Source organism: Solea solea, chromosome 18 (assembly GCF_958295425.1).
Source record: "Solea solea chromosome 18, fSolSol10.1, whole genome shotgun sequence".
Classification (NCBI taxonomy): domain Eukaryota; kingdom Metazoa; phylum Chordata; class Actinopteri; order Pleuronectiformes; family Soleidae; genus Solea; species Solea solea.
The window spans coordinates 22,999,464-23,026,343 of record NC_081151.1 but is presented as its reverse complement, the minus strand read 5'-3'; the positions used below and the strand labels follow the sequence as shown (position 1 = coordinate 23,026,343).

The following is a 26,880-nucleotide window of genomic DNA, read 5'->3' as shown; positions in this document are numbered from 1 at the left end:
AAAGGAAGTTGTCACAGTAGGTTATTTTTATAAATGTAAAGAGTAAACACAAGCAAGTGAAAGAGAAAGTCACAATTTCAATCCAGTATAATCCCATTCATGTCTGAATGAAGTCCTGAGAGTTATTGTATTAACGTAAGCTCCGCCCCCTCCGTGTCTCTGCTGTGATCAGCTGATGCAGAAAACCTTCAGCCGCTACAAAAGTCTCATGATCTCCGTCAACCTCAACGGTCGTCACCTCCCGTGTGGCGACAGTGGCGACCTGCAGGAGGCGCTGAGTGCCGCCAACGCCGGCTGGACGCAGGCGTGCGGTGGGCTGGAGAGCTGGGAGCGCGGGCTGCGTGCGGCGCTGATGCAGTGTCAGGTCAGACACACACACACACACACACACAGCTTTAGAACAGGTTTGAAGGGAAATGAGCAGCGTTTACAGAAGTGATTCCTCCTCAGCCACATTTTGCACATGTGTGAAACTAATCTGGGTACGTGAGTACCCATAATTCTTTGCAAACAGTTAAAAGAACAATAATGTACATGCACAAATATAGAGAATTTGTCAGGAAAAATGTCAAGCGTTGTGACATGTTCTTGGAATTCAAAGTAACAGAAAAATGTACAAACAATTCTTGTAATTCTTGTTTCCCTCTGTTGCCATGGCGACTCATAGTTTTTGGACTCCATGAATGTGACTGAGTTAAAATGGTGGTTATCAAAAAATAGTGATCGTTCATGGGTTTGGTTTGAGTAGCTGTGGTTTATACAACACACACACACACACACACAAACATCAATGTTGTCATTATGGATGTATGGAAAAATAGTTTGGTCCATGAAATGTTGATCAGTGTTAAACATACTTCAAATGTCTGATGTTCTCACAAAGGATTCAATTTTTAAAGATGTCTTTATTCTGTGGAGCAAAAGGAAATGTTCACATTGTAGAAGACGAGAAGTCACAGAAAACTTGCCTTAATCTCTTAATTTCTTGTCATGTTAATCAATGATTGATGGAGTAATGGTATCAGCTCTACAGTAAATAGTTGAAAGACTCAGAAATCATTGTGTAAAAGATAGTTTCATCGTAATGAAACAAAAACGTCATTTATTATTTATTTTGAAGAAAACAAGAATGTGCAGTTAATGTAATTTTGTTTCCTTTTTTGCACAAAAGTTTTGTGGCACAGAAACTTTAGTGTGTGACCTCTGACCTCTGTGACCTCTGACCCTGCCGTTGTCTGTGCAGGAGTTTCACGAGAGTCTTCACTCTCTGCTGCTGTGGCTCGCTCAGGCCGAGAAGAAGCTCAGCGTTGTTGACGTCAGCGCCGCGTCGACGGTGCCGCGCTCAGTTCTGCTGAGTCACAGAGACGCGCTGATGGTGAGTCAGCAAAAACAGATCAGTCGCTGCAGTAAATGATTCTGAAGTTATTTGTAATGTTGTTTTCTTTTGACATGTGTTATTTAGAATGAAGTTATGTTGGGAACGCTCATTTATTCAACACAATTGTTGTTGTTTTCATTGGCATTACATTTAAATTGATGAGTGTTGTATTTGAGCTGATGTGAGGAAAAAGAAGTTTGTGATTAAATGAGGACGAGTTGTTTAGCGCTAATGTTAGTTAAAAGAAACCCTTAAGTGAAATGTAGGAGTCAGAGCAAATGTTAATATATTCCAACAGTTGAGCTGTTTCCAACTACAGATGTTTAATCTTTAATGTTAGGACCAAATGTTATTATGGAGTTTTTAGGAACCTGCTGTTGGAATGTGATTTTAAAGTGGAGTAAAGAAGAACATTTTTAAATGTCATAGTAAACCCATTGAATGAGTTGTCTCTGTCGCCCCCTGCTGCTGCCGCAGGAACTGCAGGGCGACCTGCGAACTCGTCAGCGTCAGGTGTCGTCGCTGCAGGAGATCTCGTCACAGCTCCTCCTGGAGGTGGGGGGTGGCGACAGCGTCGAGGCCAAAGAGAAAGTCCACGTCATTGGCAACAAGCTCCGCCTCCTGCTGAGACAGGTGGACGCTGACCTTGACGTGCTGCAGCAGAGAGCGGTACGTTAGCGCATGATGTGTGAAAATGTAGTCTGACAGGCAGTGATGTCAGTGCAACAAGCGTAGAGGAGTGTGTAGAGGCGTGTTTCCCAACTGTGGTCCTCAGGTAAAGCTGTCCTGCTCCAACACACCTGATTCACATGAGCAGCTCGTTATCATGCAGGGCCACGCAGACAAGTTAGCATCTGTAAACTGACAGGGTTTGCATGTGGCTGTTTCCCTGCTGGCCTGGTGTAAAAGCCGCCACACTGCTGGTCAGAATACTTACCTCCGGGGACGCGGCCGCGCCTCCCCCGCCCGACTCCCGCATGACTCCCATGTCTCCGTCTTTGTCTTCGGAGTCTTCGTCCGAGGAGGCCAGGGAGAGGAGGCCGCTAAAGCTGCCGCTTTGGCGTCTCTGCTGCTCTTATACAGCCTGTCTCCTGATTGCACCTGTGTCGGCCAATCCCCTGCAGCCTATTCCACTCCACACCTGCCAGCGATGATGGTGATGATGATGACGAAACCAGATACAACAACGGCACCCATACTTGCCTTCATTCCAGTAGTCCTGTCACATACTCTGAGTCCTAACCCTGTTAAGTCTCTCACTTAAGTTTGTTCACCACTCACTCCACCACACCAAAGCCCATAGAGAACAGGGGCCGTTTGACCCACTGCTGCCTCCATCACTACGTTCAGATGTCTTGTTTAGTGTTTCAAGTCCTTCTCCTGGATTGACCTCAATGACACAAAGTGACCACACGAGGCAGCAGTACACCAGCAGCTCCTGTGTCCCCGCGAGCTAAAATCACTGGTTTTCCCTATGGGCTTTGGTGTGGGAGAGTGAGTGCCATGAGCTGAAGACATGAACTTTTTATGACAAAACGTCTACATTGTACTCTATTAAAAGTTTGTTTCTCTTGCTTCTTCAGAACAAAGACACTTCACAAACAACACAAAGGTAAAACTCCCACTGTCTCATGTCATTGGAATCATTGTGACCTGTTTGATTTCGTCACATGCAGACACTTTGTCTTTAGACTTCTCTGAATGTGTCTACAACAGAAGCTCTGTCTGTTTCATCATTCACTTCATCACGTGTGCAAACATCGCTCTACACCACTGACATGACTGACTTTACCTTTCCACCACAAGTTTCTAATAAGTGCAGCATATTTACTACATCATTACCCCTAACAACAGGCTGTCAATCATAACGTGCTACCTAACTCGACATTTAGCCAAGCTAAACCCATGCTAGCAGTTAGCATGGCGATTAGCGTTAGCCCAACCCTAGCTACACACAAAGCTTCCAACAACAACAACAACAACAACAACTGTGGTGGTGCGGCAGCATGTGCACGCGCTGTTGATCTCCTTCAAACACACAAACATGAACAAAGCACCAACAACAGGAAGCCTCTTTTGAACTTTGACCCTCACCTGACCGTGTCTTCTGTGTCCCCGTGCAGGCAGGAGCAGCGACGGGACTCGTCCTCACAGCGTCCGTTCCTCCACCGCGTGCTCCGCGCCGCCTTCCCTCTGCACGTGCTCTTCCTCCTCCTCCTCATCCTCGCGTGTCTCGTGCCAGTGACCGAGGACGACTTCAGCTGCACGACGTATAACAACTTCGCGCGCTCCTTCTACCCCATGCTGCGCTACACCAACGGGCCCCCGCCCACATGAGCCCTTCAAAGACTCTGTTTTAATTTCTATTTATTACTATTATTATTATTATTATTTCCACGACCCTTAATTTAAACAGAAGAAGCCATATCACTTTTATACATAGTTCAGAACTTTGATCTATTTTGTTAGCTCGGTTTTTAATATCAAACTTGTCATGGTCAAAGGTTTAAAGGAAACATCAAGTGACAAATAAACTCGCCATTTTCTATCAATGCAGCTATTTCTGTTTCATCACTCTGTACAGGAACTAGACATTTAGACAATCTGTAAAGCTGGGACAGCAATCCATCAACTATTTAACAGAGTAAATTAGTACTACACTAGTAAAATATTGATAAGATGTCTTTGGTATTTTTACTAAACTGTCCAAGTACCACACATCCTCCTATTAAAGCTGCATTATTCCATGTTTAACCTCTAAGGGGCAACATTCAGGAAAAGACTGCAATAAAACCACAGTACATCAATCATGAACACATTTGATTCAAACCAAAATCCACAAGTGTTTGTTTCACCTCTGCATCCACATTTAAAGACATTTTAATTTCTTTCACACAAAACTTAGGCACAGTCCCGCTAAAATGCAGTTCTTGAAAGCGTAAAACAGACAATTGAAAACTTGCTTTAGTGTGGATGGTTGTGACTCACGTAGAAGATGAACGAGTGAATATGTAGAGGTGAAACACTTGGTGTGTTCTTTGGTTTGGGAAGTTCAACAAACGTGGATTTGGATCAGCTCCAAGTTTCATAAAATGCTAAATATACTACTACATTTTCATTTACAGAGACTGTGCTTTCAAAAACCCCAGGTCAGTGTGGACGTAGCTTTACGAACCGAAACAGTCCACGTTATTCTGGACTCACTTTTAATGTCAATTTTAAAACAACGAAAACAAATGTAACAGTGAAAAACTTACCCAGAGATCCCTGTCCTCTTCAAGTGAAGCCCTGCAGGTGTAAAAAATTGTATTTTTGTTATTACAAATGTACACGAGTGATTTACCTGAACCTTGTTACCTTGTTTTTGCACATAACTGAAAGTCGAAAACACAAATTCATTTGTAAATAACACGACCTTGACCAAACAAAAACAACCAGACAACAGGAATCTGTGTGTAGAGTTTGGATTTATTTTGTCAACACTTATTTATGGGATGTATACATCGTCAACACTGATTGACAATAAACTGGTGTTTACCAGGACTTTTGGCTGCTGTGTTTTCACTGGAAAAAGAACAAACAGATTATTTGGATGCATGTGTGTGTGTTCATGCATGTATAATCCACAGACATCAGCACACACAGTGAATAATCTGACACTAAAGCGGAATTTACAGCGACAGATTTCACAGTAACGCCGTTTTTTTGCCTTTTCTTTTAGCTTCCTCACTTCTTACATGCTTTTTCACTCTTTGAATGAAGTTTAGCCTCATTTCATCGTATTGTGTACAAATACAGTACAGTTACACTCAGACCATTAGGTGCAAATAATTTGCCACGAAAACAATTCATGCTTTTTATAACTTGGGTTTCTATCTGGACTTTTGACTTTTGTACTTGCTATTTCCACTAGATGGCACAGTTCCCCCTCCCTCTCATTAACATACTACATACCACATTTTTGGACACATTAGGATATTAAATAATTTCAATAATTCATGTCAAATAACCCTTGCATTTAAAGGGTTAACATCTTTAGACGCTACTAAAAACAAGGCTATCACAGACGGCAGACTTCACGCAACAAGCCTCTGTTGGTCATATTGACAATTGCAGACACTCGGGGCCACTTAACGCAATACTTTACTCCAAAGTAACTAATCACCTCAAAGTACAATATTTTTTATAGCGTTACTTTTTAATAAAGACATTTTTGTCCTTACCGGTACGAGTGTGAATATTTGAAAAACTACACAAAAAGTAATGCTACACACTCATTGACACAAGTTGGGCTGTAATAACTCTAAACAACTAAAGTCTACTTGCATGTAGTATAATGAAAATAGTTCACATTTTTTGGTGCCACCGTGACCAAAACTAAACTGCATTTCATACGAATAATTAAAATCACCTCAATTAAAGTTCCATTTATATTTTAAAGCTTGATTTCGAAAAGGACATTTTTTGTCCCGAGTGCTACGAGTGTGATATTACTACCAGCCCAAAATGCTTCCTCACGACTTTACGTCCAGTTTTCAGTAAATTCTAAATAAATGTAAAAAATGCATAAACTTTGTTTCTCTATTGAAGCATTTTTCTTCACATGACACAATTTGGTTTTAATGTCTTTTTACAGTAAAGTCTGAACCTGAGACGCGAGTTTAAAATGGCCGCCGCAATCGCGTAAACTCCGCTTTAGTTTCACCAGAAGATCCGACAAGAGAAAAGACGAGTTTTTAACAGTCGTTTGGTAAAAAAGGCCTCGACGGCTGCTTCTCCACTTCACCGACACTTTCAAAGTCTTTGTACAAACAGAGTAGAAAAGTCGTGGGTGAACACAACAAACACCACAGTGTGACAGAAAACACCGCCCCCAATCGCGGTAGCGACGCAAGTCCGTTTCAACAACGTCGGGAACGGACATTTTCCAAAAAGTGCAACTACTTGGCCAAAGATTTAAAGTTGATATTTGGTTTGGAATCGTTAGCGAAAATCTCCGTCCCACTTGAAGACACCGTGACGATGAACCGCCGTTTGACCACGTGCGCCTGTCGTACGAGACTCCGACGTGAAAAAAGATACAAATACGAGAATATCAAAAAAGATGACAAACTTGCCCGGCAGAGGTTCTGCGACGTCCTCGAGGACACGGACTGTAGTGCACATTCACGACAAATATCAACACACACTAAATACACAATCAACCAAACATCTCGAACGACAGGTCAACAACGTTACCTCCAAACACTTTAACTCTTATTCTTTGATCTTTGGACGATGAAAAGCTTTGAAAGTTTCAGTCCGTCCCCGTCAGTCCTCCAACATGGTTTCCATGACGACTCGGTCTGATGGACTGTTGTCCCGCGAGTCCAGAGACCACTGCTCCGGGTCCATGTAGCTGCGAGCAAAGACGGACACAGACAGACGTCAGTCGTCGTCTCTCTGGACGTCTCGCCACACTCACGGACATTTCACTTACTCGTTGACGTTTGACGGCGGCGTGGACAGGAAGGGCAGAGCCTGCAGGAGATCGTCCGCTGGTTTACGTGGAGGCACGGCGGCGTGGTCTTCAGTGGTGGGGTTCTGGTCCGAGTCGGGCTGAGACGGAGGAGGGAAGTGGTGCAGGTCGGAGTAAATGTCAGAGACCGGAGACGAGGACGTCTGGCTGCTGCCGCTGGACGTGTTGGCGTCCAGCATCTCCAGCAGGAGGTCGTACACCAGCACCACGTTCTTCCTCTTCATGGTGCAGAGATGGTCCATGCCTTTGTTACTATAGCGACGACAGACAAGACACTGACTCTGACACTTCATTTACACTTGGTTTAAAATGCAGAACTCGACCTGTGACGTGTCGTTCTAACGATAAACGACATTCAGTCCTTCAACATAAAGGGACAGACTAATTCTGTCTCCGACACACACACACACACACACACACACACACACACACCTGACATGGCGGATGTGTGACAGCAGCATGGTCAGGTGACCCAGCCTCAGCGTCTGCTGCTGCGTCGTCAGACCCAGTTTAGAAATGGCCCAGACCAGCGAGTCGATCACAGAGTCGAGCAGACGCAGCAGCTTGCTCCTGCTCTCCAGCTCCTCTGAGGTCTGCGGAGAACTCGAACCCAGATCTAAGAAAATAAAGAAATAAACAAACACACATGAGCACAAACATCACACGTCTGTGACGACATTCAACAACATGAACCCTAAACATGTTTAAAAGACTTTCTCTGACAGGAAACTGAAGTTTGTGAGGCGCTCACTCTCACGCACCAAAGTCCAGAGAGAAAATCAGTGATTTTAGCCGCTGAGGACACAGAGGCTGCTGATCTGCTGCTGCTGCCTCGTGTGGTCACTTTGTGTAGTAGTATCTCACTGACAGAGGCAGCAGTGTGTGCAGGAGAGTGAGCTACAGCGAGATTCTGTGTGTCGTTAGCACAGTTAGCTCGTGTCGCTACATTCTCTCTCTTTTCATTTGTGTTTCCACAGATTTACTTTTGTCTTTTTATTGCTTCTTCACTTCCGTTGTTGTGTTGTGTTCACCACTCCCTGTTCTTGTTCTGTGGCTGTACAAACCTCTCGTCTAATCTAATCTCATCTAAGGAGGAAACACTAGAGGGCGGTACAGCGCAGTGGGAGCAGTAAATCACCTCGTGCTCCTTCACGACGACACAACTACAGCTTTGCTTTTGCCAACAATCGTAAATCTTTAAATTCCTTTTCTGCTCGTTTCACTTCTTCACACTCTGTTCCACTTATTGCACAATTTCTTTTCTTTCCCACCACAGCTGCAGAGAACAGTCACATGACGCAGAGACACAGAGACACAGAGACCATAAGTGATGATATTGGTGCATTTCACATTTCAACCTTTCATCAACAACAAAAAAACGAGCACAGAAACTCAACATGTGACACAGTGAGCAAAGACTCGCGTCAGTGCAGAGGAACAAAGACTCAAACATGTGCGGCCACGTGCCCAGACAGGTTGTGGTGAAAGGAAAACACTAAAACAACTTGAACTTTGCTCCACATGTGTCGACTTTTGTGTTATTTTGGAGACAGAAAATGAGATGAAGTCATTGTGCACTTGTGTTTTCAGGGTGTGTGGGCGTTCTCGATCATGTGACATGGTCATGTGACTGTGACTGTGTGTTTGATGAAAACTCACTGGAGTTGAGGAGAATCATGGCCTTCAGACACACGTACTCTTCCCTCTGAAGCTTCAGCTCACGGAAGCGCGACGTGGCCGCGAGCAGCATGTCGAAGATCTCCATGATCCCCTCCACACACTGGCCCTCCTCCCTGCACACACACACACACACACACACACAGAGACACACACACACACAGAGAGACACACACACACACAGAGAGACACACACACACACACACAGACAGAGGGAAATATGAAATGACAAAGTGCAGCTTGAACGTTCTTTGGCTCTTGTCTCTGAACTCTTAGTCATTTTTTCCCCTTTGTAATAATTTCATGTTCACGTCAGCACGTCTATAACAATTCAAGTCTTTTTTAATCATTAAAACCAGTTTCTTTTCTTTCTTCAGCTTCTTAAATGTGAATATTTGTGTAGTTTTGTTTGTTCCAGATCACATTTAGTTTCATGGACATCAGAATATCATCATATCCAGGTTTTTCTGATATAATGAACATTTTCTCGACCCAAACAACTCAATGATGAATCGATTACTAAATTAATGATGAATCAAAGCTTTTTTCCTGATCAGTTTCTTAAATGTGAAGATTTTCTTCAGTTCTTTGCTCTGAATAACAAAGAAATCACTCAAAGTGAATCATTTGAGAACATCATCATTTCCAGGTCTGACCATCAGCATCAACATCAACATCAGTTTAAGACCAAACGATTCATCCATTCTGAGAAGGAAGATCCAGTTGTAAGTGGATGCTTCATCAAAACAACGTGACTTTTTCTTCTACTTGAATGACAACACGTCATCCGTGGTCTCACAGGATCTGGTTCGGCGTAGTGAAAACACACCAAGGTCAGCTGGAGTCTGTGGTGATAGTTCCCGTGGCAGTGAGGGAAACAAAGGTCACACACGGAACCGCCTGCGTCGTCCTCATGTCTGATTCCACTATCTGGTGGTTTTTTGTTTTTCAGGCTCAGCTGTGTCAGCACATTCCACACAAATCAACATTTACTGTTCCTTTAAATCCTAATCGGAGTCGCGGTGAGTGACGTTACGAATATAACGCATCTGTTGTTTTCTGTTTGATCAAATATCTGTGAGAAAGTTCTATTCAATTCACCTAAAAACACCTTTTTAAAACACTCAAGTCTGTCAAACACTCACTCTCCTGCACCAAAGTCCAGAGAAAACACAGGAGCTGCTGGTCCTCTGCTGCCTCGGTCACTTTGTGTCACTGAAGTCAATTTGAACAAAGGATTTTAACTCATCTTAACTTAGTGATGGAGGCAGCAGTGGATCAACAACTCCTGTGTGTGTGTGTGTGTGTGTGTGTGTGTGTGTGTGTGTGTGAGAGATGTTAAAATCACTGACTTTCTCTCTGGACTTTGGTGTGGGAGAGTGAGTGGTTTTACAAACTTGAGTTTCCTGTTAAATCTGTTTTCACCAAAAAAAAACCGGACTATCACTTTAATATCCAGCAGATACTCAAACACGTGACCTTCCTCTCTCCTCATCATCATCACAAACCACTAATCACACTGTGAAGTGTGTGGTTTAAGGTTGGATGAGCTGCAGCAGATTCCAGGCGCGAGTTCACTGCAGAGCTTCAACACAGAGCTTCTGCAGTGGCAGCTTAATCACCGCGTGTCTGCCGGGACCAAGACAGAGGGCGAGCGGGCTTCGCCGCACGCCGCCGCACGCCGCCACATGCAGCCGAGCGTAGCCCAGCGCACCGAGGCCAGGGCTGAAGGTCAGCACGGTCGGGAACAGCCAGAGATAAAAAAAAAGAGGGTTTTTTTGTGGCAGCAGTGAAGACGAATCCACAGAGAGATAAAGTATCTGCTCCAAGGTCTGAGTCGACGCTGTGACGACAAACTTCACCTTCCACCGCCCGCTCACCTGTTGAGTTTGAAGTCAGGAGAGAAGATGAGTTTTCCTGGATGGTCCACGGACCTCCAGATCAGACCCAGCATCAGGATCTCCAGCCAGCAGCACTTGAGCAGGTGGATCTGATCAGAGAGACTGAGCTCTAGAAAACCTGAGGATGGAGAAAACACAAGTCACCTGATGTTTGTACAGAGAACACCAGCGTGTGGTCACTCTGTGACATCACGTCATATTTCACATCCATGTTCTGATCTTACCGGGAATCTTCTTGGCCCAGGTGATCATGAGGACCAGCTCCTTGTCGGCCAGGTTGGTGAGTGACATCATCATGCTGGTCTCGGTGAACGGCTTCTTCAGATCCTCCATGAGGTAGATGTCGGGAGGCTCCGCCTCCATGATGCGGGAGATGAACTCCTCCGGACCCATGGCGGCGCGGTGGTGCCGGGGCAGCGAGGTGAACGCGGCGAGCGGAGCTTCCACGTGGAGATGCCGCTGAGCTCGAGAGCCCGGCCCCGCCCTGACCAGCTCCCTGCCCGCCGGGTCCCGGGACTGGAGTCCACCGCGGCGGTGTCGCGGTCCTCGATAGCTGCAGCGCTCGCGTCTCAAACCTGGTGGACGAGGACACGCAGAGAGAGACCGAGTCACGTGACCTGTGACAGTTTGGTGTCGCAGTGAAGTTGAACTTTGACCTTTTCTTCATTAAATGTTATAGTTTTCATGGGGACACCATGTTGTGTCCCCATGATCACAGGAAATACATCTGTGAGGTCACAGTGAGGTCATTTCCCTTGGACCTGCAGTGACCCAACTCTGACCAGCTGATCCTGGAGTAACAACAAATGTTTGCACCACATTTAAAGACGTTCTCTCACCGTCTGCCCGAGAGCTCAGTGACACATGGACGACCTGCACCAAAGACCATAGAGAAAATCAGGGATTTTAAATCTCCTGCGTTCAGACTGACCTCAGTGACACAAAGTGACCACAGCAGCTCCTGTGTCCCCGCCAGTTTTCTCTATGGACTTTGGTGTGGGAGAGTGAGTGGTTTAAAAGTTTTTGAAGGAAAAGTGTGTTTCACATGGAGATTCTGCGGCAAACACACGTTTAAGACGTTACACACTTACACTGGCGTTGATTTCAGTTTCAGCTCACGTCTGATTCTAAATCATCAAGTCAAACAAACATCATCAAACATTTAACGTAACAAAAGTCTCACCGCACTTCATCATGCCCACTTCGTAGCACTTGCGTAGACGACAGGCCTGACAGCTTTTACGACGGTTCTTGTCGATAGTGCATTGGTTTGTTGCCGGGCAGATGTAGTCGTTGTGTCCTAATAAACAACAACGACGCAAGTCATTATTTTATCCACTGATATTCACCGAGTTCTGATGTAAAAGGAAAACAGCTGCTAGCTTCACTCGCAGTCACGCGAGACTAAAAGTGTCAAATCTCGCGTGATTTCGATGTTGTTGCACAGAAACAGGAAATGACAGAATTTTTACGGATCTTTGATGACTAAAATACTACGAAAACTAAACGCTACTTTAACTAAAACATAAAATAAAACAACTTTTATGCAATTAACCGATAATTAAGCGATAAATAAAATAATGGTCAACAATTTTAAGAAGAATTAAAAGGTTTTTCTGATTTTTCAGCTTCTTAAATGTGAATATTTTCTGTTTTCTTTGCGTAAAACAAAGAAATCATTTCACAAAAACAAGACATTTGACAAACATCAACATTTTTCCTAATTTTCCAACATTTTATGAGAAAATAATCATCGGATTAATCGACAAAGAAAATAATTGTTAGCTGCAGCACGAGTCTGAATGTGTGTGTGTGTGTGTGTGTGTGTGTGTGTGTGTGTGTGTGTGTGTGAGACTGAAACTCTTCTGTCTTTCTGAGAGAAATCTTTAAAACTGAATCATTTTTGTTTGTGGAAAAAACAACAAGACATTTCGTCACCACTTTACAACATTGTCTGACATTTATGGACCAAACTAGTTTGTCATTCACTGAGAAAATAATCATTAGTTGCAGCTCTCTGAGAATTCATGTGACAATCAGTGCTCGTCTGCATTTGACAACAGAGACACGACGGAAACAGACCAGGAGACAGACAGAGAGAGACAGACAGAGAGACAGAGACAGACACAGACAGACAGAGAGGGACACAGTGGGACAGAGAGACAGTGGGACAGGACAGGTACCTTGGATGCTCCTCTTGAAAAAGGCCTTGCAGCCCTCACACGACCACACCCCGTAGTGATAGCCTGAGGCGTAGTCGTGGCACACGGCGCAGAAGTGCATGTCGGCTTTAGAACCCGCAGACGAGCACGAGTTCACTGCGTCCACGCCGTCCTCCAGTGTCCTCCCCACCAGCTTGTTACAGCTGATGATGGAGCTGCGAGGACACACACACACACACACATACTGTATATATAAATTAGGTTCTAAAATATGTACAACAACTCTCTGTTTTAGTGACATATTTACTTTCTTTTATTCTTATTAGTTAAATTAAAGAATATGTAGCATGTTTAAAGGATGAAATGATGAATTTAAATCAACATTTCTCTCAATTCTTTGGACAAAAGAGTGATTTATTTTAACCACAAATCACAAAATCTGCCAACAATTCCATGAATTTTTTAACTGTTGTTATTGGGGTTTGATGATTGACTACAATTTATTCCCGACAAATAAAACAACTGCACTTTTACTTTGCCAGAGTATTTTTTTAAGTATTAGCTTCAGTTCCAGTAGAAAGTTTTAGTTTAGTTTGAGCAGAAATCAGCCAAATATTATTAAACTGATTCATGTTCTTTTCATCTCTCATATCTCGTCAGTATTTCATATTTTCAGAGTTGGGAGGCGTCTGAAATCATGATGCAGTGACAGAAGCTATAAAATTATAAAGGTGAATATTGATTAACACCCTGACGACATCAGAGGAACCGCCCAGTGTCAGTGTCGGTGTCGGTGTCAGTGTCGGTGTCGGTGTCGGTGTCGTACCTGCTCGGGTTGACGCCGTGGGCTTTGGTCTCCAGCCACGCCGGATGTCCTCCGGGCTCGTTGTAGATGAGAGGCTGAGGACATCGCAGCGTCAGTGAAGGCACGTTGGCGTGGTGACCGTGTGAGGGCCAGAAGGCCGAGGGGCTGATGGGAGCGCACAGAGACGACTGACCCTCGGTGTCGGGCGCTCGGCCGTAGCTCAGCACGGGCGGGCCGTAGAAGGTCAGGGGTCCGTGTCCGTGGTTGTACTCGTGGCCTCCGTCCGTGTACGGAGACGGGATGCAGACGGTGTGGTTGTCCATGCTCAGCGGAGGACTGTACACGGAGGGCAGGAGCAGCGGGGAGCTCGGCCTCTCTGACGCTTTACTGGAGTCCACCTCCTGGAGCTGGAGCAGCGGTAACGGGTCAGAATCCAGTCCAGGGGAGGAGGCCATGTCAGGGGGAGCCGAGCGACTGTGGGTGTTTGTGTGTGTTGGCAGCGAGGACGTTTCCTCTACTGCATCTTCTCCAGGAGACACGTTCCTGTGGCAGAGCAGGAGAAACCCAGAGCTCAGTAACAACAAACGACCAGTTAGCACGGCCTGGAGCTAACTAGCTAGTTAAAGCTGCTTTTAGCAACGTCACATTTTAACAAACTTCCTGAAAAACAAACAAATGATCAAATGTGAGCAGGACAAGCAAAAATAAACCCATGATTCACGTCTTCTCCTAAATGCTGCGACACCTTAAAGCTCGGGTCAGTGATGTCATAGTTTGGCTAACTTTATGCTAACTTCTCGATGCCAAAATGATATACAAATTTGGACCGTTTTTTCTGACAAACAAACAAAAACAATGTTCAAAGTTCAAACATCAAAACATTTTGATCGTGATACCTTAAAGCTCTGGTCAGTGATCTTTTGGCTAACTTTTTGGCCTTGATGCTAAATCAGGATAAAATGGTGATAGTTCAGTTCAGTAAAATAAAACAAAGTAAAAACAGTTTAAAGTCTGGTCCAGGTTCAGGTTTTTTGCTGCAAAATCTTAATCAGGACACCTTACAGCAGCTGTCAGCCATGTCCTCTTTAGGCTAACTTAAGGCTAACTTTAGGCTAACTTCCAGAGAGTGAATAAAGTTAATAAAGCTTCTCTGGCACTGGGCAAGAGAAGCAAAAATAAATACACAAACAAACACACCTTGTCCATAAATGATGCATAGTTTTGATCATGAGACCTTAAAACAGCTGTCAGCGATGTCCACTTTAGGCTAACGTTAGGCTAACTTTAGGCTAACTTCCTGAGAGTGAATAAAGAGCAGTTTTTTCTAGCAATAAACTTCACATCGTGTAAGAATTCTAAATACAGCTAAATCTTGATTGTGAGATGTCCTCTGGTGGCTAGCGCCTTGACATCACTATTCACGTCAGTGAGTTTCTTGTTGTTTGGTAATTGTGTCTACACAGTTTCAGAGTGTTCGTCAGAACTCAGCTGTTGTGACTCAGCGGGAGTTCACCGTCCACCAGAGCTGCCGCCATCGTTCAAGGACACGAGATAAAACCACAACACGCCGCCACACATTTCTAGGAACTTATTTATTCACGTGTGCGTCTTTGTGGGGAACCACGGTAATCCAACTGTACCACAGTAAAAGGACCAGAAAACCACCACCACCACCCTGGTCTGTCCCCGACCTCCATCAACAGTGAAGAAAGGCAACAACGTCTCAGGGTGAAAGTAGACCTTCCTCGAGTCTCTCAGTGTTTCCAGGACAAAAATGTACCTCTGGTTGAAGTCATGCAAGAACAAACTCACTATTTATCCTTACACTGTGCCATCTTTAACGTCACAAAAACAAAAAATTGAACAACAATGTTCAGTTTCCTCTTTAAATATTATGACAATGACACTTCCTTGTATGGTCGGGGTGGACGCAGAGTTCTAAAACCTCAAAAGTCCAGGACTGCAGTGAAGTGAGGACAAGTTGGACAAGAGAGACGCACGGCAAACAGCCACGAAGGTCAGTGACACCAGCGATCAATATGTGTGTGTGTGTGTGGCAAAGGTCGGGTCAATGTGGCCTTTTTCAAAAACAATTCACCCTTACCCTGCAACGTTCCACATGAACCCACAAGTACCTGCGACGTAACGCTTTGACGAAAGTGCCGACTCATGCACTTCAAAACAAACCGGAAAAAAACAAGTCAACGGAATGATTTGATGGTGTTTAAGTCGAGAATCACAGATTCTTCCAGATGCAACGTGTTTGTGACGCTTGTCCGTCGTGTTGACTGTAAAAACATCACAGCGTTTACTGTAAACTCAGGTCACTCGTCACAATAAAGTGACTTTAGCAGATTAAAAACGTTACAATAAAACCTCAACAACACGCAGAAACAGAGAGACTCATGAATGAGCTGCAGTAAGCCGTTTCTAACACTAGGGGCTATGAGAACAAACCTTTATTTGCCAATTTAAGTGTTACTGGTTCATTCTCGTGGAAGTTTGACACATGTGAACTACAACTTCTAACGTTTAAATCAAACGCACCATGAAGGGAAAACCAACTGTAGAGCGTTAGATTGTTGAAGCAGTTTCATTATTACACTGGTTATTTTCCCAAAATAAAAAATGTGTTGTTTGGTCCATAAATTGGTGAAAATCAGCAAATGCCCCTCCCCCCAAAGAAACCCAATATAACAACTTTTAACCTCAACTAGTACAAATTGGCGTTTTTTTTTATGTCAGTACGACAAACGCACTCGGACGAGTTAGCTCATTTACAAAGGGTGAATATCGCCAAAATGGCAGACTTCCTGTAGTGTCGACTATTTTGTTCGTCTTGGTCGATAACATCTTCCCACCAAGTTTGGGGAAATTCGGTGAAACTCAATTTTGCCTCCGTTTTCACCTTAGGGGGGCGCTATAGAGCCATTGAGCTACGCACGGGTCCAGGAACTAGGCCAATATCGCATTGTTGCCACACCTGACCTCCACGCCAAGTTTCAAGACTTTTTATGCACGTTAACTTCCTGAAAAATGACCGCAAATCCACAGATATAACAATAATCTGAAGGATTACAACAGGCTCCTCTCACAAATTCGTGCCAGGAGCCGTTTTGGCCCCTGACATTTGTGGCTCGGGTCCTAAATATTGAGAGTCTGTGGAAAAGTGCGTCACAAAATAAAACCAACGTTTCTGAAACAAACAAACAAACAAACACACAGAGACTGTGGTGAGTGGAGTGTTGCTGGCGGACATTTTACACCTGAACTTCTCCTCAAGTCTCAAACAATTAAACACTCGCTGCTTAAATTTACTTAATGAATCACAGTGTGTCGCCGTTGCCTGGAAAAAGCTCTGACATTAAACATCCTCCGAGCCGAGACGCCGAGAAAACATTCAACACTTACTTCTTCTCCTCCCTCTTTCAGGCTCTGCAGCGCTTTGACTCTTTAAACCAGTGACTTTTCCAAACGCTGTTTTGTGTGTGCCGACGTTTGAGCTTTGGACAGACTGGTGCTCGTGGCTGCGTTCCATGGTAAACCAGGCAGGCAACAAAGGGTCAAAGGACACTGTCTTCATGCCACTTGGTTTGTTAATTCACTTCTTCACTCGTGCACGACAGTAACCTGCAGCAGCCGCCACCGAAACCACTGTCAACAGCTATTTTATTACACTTTTAATGCAAGGAAAAAAACTCACTAACATAAAGAAATAAAGTCAAACATTTGTCCAGAAATGGTGACATTTATTTTTACTCTATTTGACTTAAAGAAAACGTTTTTTTTTATTATGAAATTATACTTTGCAGTGGAAGGACACGAGGCTGGTGAGCGACCTGAGGCTCACTCACACAGGAAACGTACACTAATAAAAACTATTTGGTTAAAAAAAGAGAGATACACCAATTATTCATTAAATTCAACTTAAGTTAGAAAGTGACACGAAACTTGCTATGATTTTATTAATGTAAGTTTGTCAACCATTTTCTTTTTACAGTGTAAACTTTATGTAAAATCTAGACAAAAATTTGAATTTTGTTGCATAAAAGAATGCATTTTTCATGTCTAATTCGGGTTAAATCACACTGACTCTGATGGTGGCGCTATAACCAAATGATGGCAGACTAAATGTTGGCGCTATAACCACACGACGGTGGCGCTATAACTACAACAATGGTGGTGCTATAACTGCAACAATGGTGGCGCTATAACCACATGATGGCAGACTAAATGGTGGCACTATAACTACAATGGTGGTGCTATAACTACAACAATGGTGGTGCTATAACTACAACAATGGTGGCGCTATAACCACGCGACGGTGGCGCTATAACTACAACAATGGTGGTGCTATAACTACAACAATGGTGGTGCTATAACTGCAACAATGGTGGCGCTATAACCACATGATGGCAGACTAAATGGTGGCGCTATAACCACGCGACGGTGGCGCTATAACTACAACAATGGTGGTGCTATAACTGCAACAATGGTGGCGCTATAACCACATGATGGCAGACTAAATTGTGGCGCTATAACCACGCGACGGTGGCGCTATAACTACAACAATGGTGGTGCTATAACTACAACAATGGTGGCGCTATAACCACGCGACGGTGGCGCTATAACCACATGATGGCAGACAAAATGGTGGCGCTATAACTACAACAATGGTGGCGCTATAACCACGCGACGGTGGCCCTATAACAACAACAATGGTGGCACTATAACTACATCAATGGTGGCACTATAACTACATCAATGGTGGCGCTATAACCATGTGACGGTGGCGCTATAACCACGTGATGGTGGCACTATAACCACATGCTGGCAGACAAAATGGTGGCGCTATAACTACAGCAATGGTGACACTATAACCGTGCGACGGTGGCGCTATAACCACGCGATGGTGGCGCTATAACCACATGATGGCAGACAAAATGGTGGCGCTATAACTACAACAATGGTGGTGCTATAACCACGCGACGGTGGCGCTATAACCACGCGATGGTGGCGCTATAACCACATGATGGCAGACAAAATGGTGGCGCTATAACTACAACAATGGTGGTGCTATAACCACGCGACGGTGGCGCTATAACCACGCGATGGTGGCGCTATAACCACATGATGGCAGACAAAATGGTGGCGCTATAACTACAACAATGGTGGTGCTATAACCACGCGACGGTGGCGCTATAACCACGCGATGGTGGCGCTATAACCACATGATGGCAGACAAAATGGTGGCGCTATAACTACAACAATGGTGGTGCTATAACCACGCGACGGTGGCGCTATAACCACGCGATGGTGGCGCTATAACCACATGATGGCAGACAAAATGGTGGCGCTATAACTACAACAATGGTGGCGCTATAACCACGCGACGGTGGCGCTATAACTACAACAATGGTGGTGCTATAACTACAACAATGGTGGTGCTATAACTACAACAATGGTGGTGCTATAACTACAACAATGGTGGTGCTATAACTACAACAATGGTGGTGCTATAACTACAACAATGGTGGCGCTATAACTACAACAATGGTGGTGCTATAACTACAACAATGGTGGCGCTATAACTACAACAATGGTGGTGCTATAACTACAACAATGGTGGCGCTATAACTACGCAACGGTTGCACTATAACCACACGATTGCGGCTCCAATGGTTGAGCTACATCAGTAGCCCAGCTTGCAACACTCTTTAGTCCACAGACGTCTGTGTTGGTGGTGCTATAGCTACATGATGATGGACAAAATGGTGGCGTTGTAGAATAACTTATTGGCAGAGCTACAACCACCTGATGGTGGCGCTATAACTACACACTGGTGACTGAGGGTGGAGTTATAATAAGTGGGACTGTAAGCACTAATGTTCATGTTTCCTGTTAAAGTGTCACTCAGTAATTCTGTGACTTTTTAATTACAATAAAAAACAACAATAAAAACGTTATCGACTTCATCCTGATCTGTTTTCTTCCTGTGATTAAAGTCAAACTCATTCATTTTTTACCGTCTTATCAAAACCAATCAAGGTCAACTCCAACAACAAAGTCATTAATGTGTTTACAGCAGCAGCAGCAGCAGCAGCAGCACGGAGCATGACAGGTCAAAGGTCTGTGTGACACACACACACACACACACACACACCACAGCACACTACACACACACACACACACACACACACACTACACACTACACACACACACACACTTTACCAAGCAGGTCACATGATCACAAGGTAAATTATGGCTCTGCCGGTTTCCCTTTCTAAAACTTTAATAGTCATGTATTTTAGAGTCATTTTTCATATTATTCAATGCATGGATGAACAATATATGATATAAAGTTTGGTCATGCACGGCAGTTCATTGTTGTACAATTGTAGTAATTGCCACTAGGGGGCGTCTGCATCTTTCCAGTCAAACCTGTGTTACTTTGCAACATTTGCGGTTATTTTTGAGGAGGTTAACGTTCATAAAAACTCTGCTCACTGTATAGCGCCCCCTAAGGTGAAAACAGAGGCAAAACGTTTAGTAATGTTACAAAATACGACATGAAAAACATCACTTATGATGCAAATTAAGGTCAAGTACCGACAGAAGGCTCCGCCCATTTCCACTTACAAAGCTTTTTTTTTTAGTTATTCTGAATAAATCATCATGTAAAGTGATTGTAATGTGATTTAAAGCCATTTAAAGAGTTTAAAAGAGGAAGAGAAATGATATCAGGAACCTAATTTATTTTGGTAAAGATAATCAAGTCCCATGCCTGGATGAATGGATGAAAGAACAGATGTATTTCCATGACAGGAAAAGAAAGAGCAAAGTCTGAATGTTTTCACAAAGAGAAAAAGCTTTGTTTGAAATAAAAAGCTTCCTTACGTCTGCAGGAGAGCTTCAGAGACAAAGCTCATGTCAGCAGCAGAGAACATGAAGGAAAATACCAGACCCAGACCATGTTCTGCTTCTGCTTTATAAAAAAAGGATTTGGGCCTCTGGTCCAATCAGAGCGCGGCTCAGGGCCAGCAGCACATACCAAAACACAAAGAGCTCCGGCAGAACCATTAGTCGGCCTCTGCTCCTCCATTTTGTCGCCTTTTGTCACCAAAAGACGAGCGAGGAGGAGGAGGACGGAGCTGAGATGAAGAGCAGCGGGAGCTGATTCCTGTTCCTCATCGACAGCCTGATTACAGAGTCGTGATTTAACACTCTTTTACCTGTCATGAGATTCTGTTCCTGCAGAGAAAACCTTCACATTCAGCCTCTTATTCACAGACTTCTCTTCAGAATTAAAACCATGTCATCAAACCAACATGCGTTTGAAAAGAGAGTTCATAGTCCGACTAACGCCACGTTCATAGTCCGACTAACGCCGCGTTCATAGTCCGACTAACGCTGTCTTCATAGTCCGACTAATGTCGTCTTCATAGTCCGACTAACGCTGTCTTCATAGTCCGACTAACGCTGTCTTCATAGTCCGACTAACAGCGCGTTCATAGTCCGACTTACGTCGCGTTCATAGGCCGACTAATGCTGTCTTCATAGTCCGACTAACGCCGTCTTCATAGTCTGACTCACACCGTCTTCATAGTCTGACTAACACCACGGTTCCATCATACAGTTCTCGCTCGACTCAGTTTGATATCACGTTTTTTTCCATGACTTCATAGCTCCTCCTCAACGTGGGCGGAGTCATCATAGCAACGGCTGCATGAAACTGCCGTGACGTGGTTTTTTCTACGCGACACAAACGAGTGACATGTAAAGCAGTTGTTTTGGGTGAAACTGAATCTTTAGAATCACTGGAATACAAAGATTTCTTCACAGAATCGAGACCAATCAGGAGAATTTTGAATTATAATTTAAGACAACTTAAGTCTTTTTAACGGATCTACAGTTGGACACTGTTGGCTTTGATTCTCTTCAGGGGCGACACAGAAGCTGCCGGTCTACTGCTGCCTCGTGTGGTCACTTTGTGTCACTAAGCCAAGTCTAAATGAAATATTTAGAATGCCGAATTCACTAAAATAAGACATTTGAACTTAGTGATGGAGGCAGCAGTGGATCAACAACTCCCGTGTGTGTGTGTGATGTTAAAATCACTGATTTTCTCTATGGGCTTTGGTGTGGGAGAGTGAGTGGTTTACAGACTTCAGTTTCCTGAAGTCTGACTTCAGTCAGACAAACAGTGAGATAAAGACGTGAACTATGTTTTTAAGTAGAAGATTTCATTAAGTGAGTCATTCATGATTCGATGCCTCAAATTCTATAATTTTTTTAAGTCTGTTTTATTTCTCTGATATTTTCTGACCCTATAAATAACATTAGATAACAGCGGGAACATTCCATCTATGAATGTAAAGCACAGAGTGTAGATTTTACTCTTTTTAAACAAAAACAACACGTACATGTTCATGTGTAAAATTTACTTTTCCCTCACGAGCCTCGTTTCATGTTTTCACCTCCGTCACCGTTCGCTGTTCTCAGCACAGGCGAGTATTAGGTTTCAGCCGAGGCCACACACACACACGTCTCTGTACACCATACCAAATAGACAGAGGTCTCTGGGCTTTGGTGTGGGAGAGTGAGTGGTTTACAAACTTCAGTTTCCTGTTGGTAAAGTCTGTTTAACTGTGACATAACGTGAACGTCTTTATGTCTAATAACATCTGTTCTTAAGATGTCGTAGAGTGTTTACTCTGTGTCACAGCCATGTTCCTGGCACAGGGGGCGCTCTCCTTCTGAATGTCCTGGCAGTGTCTCCGAGTGGGACATGATTTAAGAAAGGTTTCACATTTAAAAATAATCTCCATAAAAGTCCTTAAAACAGCAGGACGTGGCTGTAAATGTCAGAGCAAATTAAAATTCATCAAACTCACAAAAAAAAAAAGAAAAACACAAAATCCTTGAGATGTTTCAGAAATCACTGTGGTCAGAGCTGACCACACTGACCAGGACGCTACAGGAGACTACGGGACGCTACAGGACGCTACAGGACACTACGGGACGCTACAGGACACACCGTGTTTACTGTGATGACACACAAAGTGACTGCTGGAGCACTGAGGCATGAAGCCGCTCCTCTGACTGAAGCCTCGCTGTTTGGTCTCAAAACCACTTAAACTTCATGTCCAATAAAAGCCATGAGCAGCTGAGCCAAGACGATAAAGATAATCTGGCTACAACAACTTGACTCTCCTCCTCTGTTATCTTAAAGCTGCAGCGTTTCAGTCGCCCTCTTTGTCAAAAACACTGACCTGGTCAGGACCAGTTGTCCACATGGAGACAAAAACCTGGTTGTGGGGACATTTTGTCTGCTTTTTCAGGGTTAAGACCTGGTTTTAGAGTTAGAATTGGGTTAAGGGTTAGACACTTGAGCGTTAAGGTTAAGGTAAGGGGCTGGGTAATGCACTGATGTGTCCTCAAGTGTGTGTGTTCTTGTATTTGTGGTTTTGTGAGTCCCAAAAATTGTATAAAAACAATAAGGAGTGAGGACATTTTGTCTCGTGACCTTGAGGAGTTTTCATCATCGACACCAGAGCAAATGTTTCTCAATGTGAGTGAAACCCCTTACGACGGGGAAGGGGGTGTGCTTAAAAAAAACTAACAAGTCCGATTTCTTATTTATGGCACTGGCAGGACACACACACACACACTCACACACACACACAGTAACTGTTACAAAACCCAATGTCCCTCCATTGGAACCAACAACCTTTGACCTCATGTGAACGAATGAATGACAAAACAGAAAATTTGCATTTAAATGATAAAAAATAAATAAAAATGAAGATTAAGTGACTGACAGCAAAACATTTCATTTATAATAACTGGGAGATTAATACATATTTATTAGCCAGTGTAGATGATTTTAAAAAAAGGCAAATATTTATGATATTGTTCTAACTATCATTAATAAACACGCTTTATTATGTGAGATTTTTGGGTTCATTTTTGATTCAAAAACTGAAATAATCTCCATGTTAATCTGACTCACAGTTCGCCACGTCTTGTCTTTTCTCGTCCCTCACAGCGAGAGAAGACGGAGCAGTGGAGACAAAAGACAGAGGACGTTTGGACGGGGATTATTATTTAACAGATATGATTTTAATGTTTTTTTAATTTAACCGACATTTTCCTCAACAAATGAAAAATTATTCAGATGTTTTTGTCTCAAATTTCTGTAATTTACAGAAATGTTTATTTTTAGTCTATTTAGTCTTTTTAAAAAAAGATGGACATAAAATGACAGTAAAAGTTCTTTGTGATGAGATTAAACGCAGTCGTCACTCCAGGTTTATACACCATAATAACCATCGCAATGATAATAATTATGATAATAAGCTTCAGTTATACGGCACCCTTATGAAACTGTAAAATAAAAACTCAGAGAAAAGTGAGATTATATGAATTCTATGACTATTTAAAAACACAGGTCGCTCCATAATCTGGATTAATTTGTTTAAAACGAGGCCTTTTTTTCTCCACTGATTAGTGAGCAGTAAAAATCTGTGTCTATGTAAAATTACCTTAAACATAAAAAAACGTCATTTAATCCCGTTAACTCGATAAATATTTACAACATTATCTACAAAATATTTGTTTAAGACATTTTGACATGAAAAACTTCAAATTAACAGATTATATTTTCTTTAATATCAATACAACAAAAGCTCACAATGAATGTTTTTGAATCAGAATTAACTGATTTCATCAGGAGCAATAATTAAATAAGCGATAATTATCGTTATTGACTGATTTGAATTTATTTTTATGTTAATGATGTTTTTAAACCACGTATTTACCAACTTTATCAATATTTAATGTTGTGTTTTCTAAATCATTTTGTTAAACGTGACTTATTTTTTGTGTTTTGTGACAATATTTTAATTTCACGTCAAAACATCGCAAAAAAATACAATTATATTTGTATTTTTATTGTAAACTCAACGATAATAACAGGAGAGTTTAGTGTAAGCCCCGCCCCCCACGGTTCCCCCTTCTGCCCACGAGCCCCCAAAACCCAGTGAAACGGCCCTGACGTGACGAGTGATTGAAAACACCTGCTGCATCCGCGGGGATTCTAACTTGAACTCAATCCGACTCAAATTAACCACATTTACGGAAATATTTCCTAAATAATCACTTAAATTCTACTTTAATTTTAAAATACTTAACTTTCCAAGGAATTAAAGACATTTAACGATCATTTAAGTTTAATTAATCAAAGATAATCCGCAGCTGTGCAACACAAACAGAAGAAATGAGGAATAAAAACGTTACAATGACACGTTTAAACTGAGATTAACGAGAAGGAAACAGCTGATGTTAAACCGCTGCAGGTGAATGAGTGAAAAAGTGAGTGAGTGAAAGTAAAGTGTTTTTTACCTGTGGAATAAACGCTGCACCTGTCAACACCGACTCCTCTTCCTCTTCTTCCTCCTCTCGTTTCTCGCGGATGAAAAAGTGAGGGATTATAATCGATGATCATCTGATGAAGAAAAAAACTAAACAAAACAAGCGACGCGGAAAAAAAGTGAAAATGTGAGCGGAAGAAGAAAAAGCTGCGGCGCGTGTTATTCCTCTGAGTGTCTTCTGTCCACGCGCGTCCTCGCTGCCGTTTGTCCTCGTTTTTTCTCTCCGTCAGTGCCAGGTTTACGGGTTGGTGACGTCACAGTGGCCACGCCCTTTTTTGGGACAGCTGCCCGGCTGCGTAAATACGCACAGCTGGAGGAGGAAGCGGAGGAAGAGGAGGAGGAAGCGGAGAGGAATGTGGATTTAAATATAAAATTATGTTTGTAAACAGTGATTCAAACGTGTTTGTGTGTGTGTGTGTGTGTGTGTGTGTGTGTGTGTGTGTGTGTGTGTCATATATAGAACCATAAATACAAAACATAACATCTAATCTAACCTAATCTCATGTAAACTAATGTAATATACTCTAATCTATTATACCCATCTTTATCTTAAATTTACTTTATCTTATCTAATCTACTCCATTCTAATCCAATCTATCAAATATACACTAATCTACTCTAATGTACTCCTACTTCCATCTAATCTGTTCATTAATCTGTTCTACTCCACTCAAATCTACTATATATCCAATCTGTTAATCCATTCTACTCCACTATAATCTACTATACATCTAATCTGTTAATCTGTTCTGCTGTTCTAGGGTGGGGTAGCTCAGTGGTTTAGACCAGTACCCTGTGTGCAAAAGACTTCATGGTTGCAAGTTCAACTCCACCCCTGGCAGGTTGTACTCAATTCCCTTGTAAATTGCTTTGGATAAAAGCGTCTGCTAAATGACATGTAATATACTACACTCTAAGCGACTATATATCTAATCTGTTAATCTATTCTACTCTAATAAACTTTACATCTAATCTAAACCTGATGAATCTCATATTTCCTCTTAATCCAGCAGTTTGTTCGTGTCAGTGACGTGATCACGTGTCACAGTTTCAGTCTTGTCTTCACGTGTTCAGTTAACGATTAAAAAACGACAATAAAAACAAGCTGAGGAGAAGTCGTGAAACTTTCTCCCTGCATTTCAAACACAGATTAAAGGAAAACACGGACACATCAATAAAAACAGCTCCTCTGTCTCGTCTGTGCTTCGTCTCAGTTTTCACCTGATGAATAACTGCCGAGTCGCCGGTGTCTCTAATCTACAGATAAATCCAAGTTTCCTATCTGATCAAAGCAGAATTAACACTGTACTTCACCTAATCTGCACCAGATTAAGTCTGTGATATTTTAAGAACATATTCGTGTCTTTATCTCACTGTGAGACAGACTTTTCCAACAGGAAACTGAAGTCTGTAAACCACTCACTCTCACACACCAAAGCCCACAGAGAAGATCAGTGATTTTAGCTCACGGGGACACAGGAGCTGCTGGTCTACTGCTGCCTCGTGTGGTCACTTTGTGTCACTGAGGTTAATCTGAACAAAGGATTATTATGGCAGAATTTACAATATCAGACATTTGAATTTGGTGATGGAGGCAGCAGTGGATCAGCAGCTCCTGTGTGCTGTGATGTTAAAATCACTGATTTTCTCTATGGGCTTTGGTGTGGGAGAGTGAGTTTACAAAGTTCAGGAAAAACAGATTTTAGCCCCTTAACAAAAAAACACATCATATTAAATATATGTCATCTTAAGTGTGCGATGTTTTAAGAACACGTTCACGCCTTTATCTCACAGTTAGACCAACTTTTCTGCCTCTTTGTAAAATGTCACATCCTCCCACACCAAACATCACACACACACACTTGAGGGGACATTGCATTGACTTACATTCATTTCTTGGAGACTTACTCTAACCTTAACCACAATTACTACTGGCCTAATCCTAACCCTAACCTCAACCTAACCATGAAACATATCTTCACCTTAAAATGTAGTAATTTACGTTAT

The 26,880-nt window shown here is 42.8% G+C and overlaps 2 protein-coding genes across 8 annotated transcripts in view; one reads left to right on the top strand and one right to left on the bottom strand.

The window, feature by feature from the left end:
• The window catches only part of syne2b (spectrin repeat containing, nuclear envelope 2b), a 108,262-nt gene extending 103,760 nt beyond the window's left edge, over positions 1-4,502 (top strand). For all 7 annotated transcript variants that reach the window (XM_058614571.1, XM_058614574.1, XM_058614568.1 and 4 more), the window contains 5 exons: positions 173-364; positions 1,244-1,375; positions 1,856-2,047; positions 2,962-2,990; positions 3,502-4,502. In XM_058614571.1, coding sequence (XP_058470554.1) covers positions 173-364; positions 1,244-1,375; positions 1,856-2,047; positions 2,962-2,990; positions 3,502-3,715 — 759 coding nt within the window. In that variant the 3' untranslated portion in view covers positions 3,716-4,502. The remainder of the gene's footprint in view (positions 1-172; positions 365-1,243; positions 1,376-1,855; positions 2,048-2,961; positions 2,991-3,501) is intronic.
• A 1,759-nt stretch (positions 4,503-6,261) lies between these two features.
• LOC131444348 (estrogen receptor beta-like) lies at positions 6,262-25,093 on the bottom strand. Its single transcript, XM_058614575.1, has 10 exons — positions 24,845-25,093; positions 13,463-13,984; positions 12,658-12,851; positions 11,658-11,774; positions 10,699-11,049; positions 10,454-10,592; positions 8,556-8,689; positions 7,329-7,512; positions 6,858-7,148; positions 6,262-6,776 (listed from the first exon to the last, which is right to left on the bottom strand). Exons 2-10 carry the CDS (start codon positions 13,894-13,896, stop codon positions 6,689-6,691), a joined length of 1,932 nt encoding a protein of 643 aa, XP_058470558.1. The 5' UTR covers positions 13,897-13,984; positions 24,845-25,093; the 3' UTR covers positions 6,262-6,688.
• Between the last annotated feature and the right edge of the window lie 1,787 nt (positions 25,094-26,880).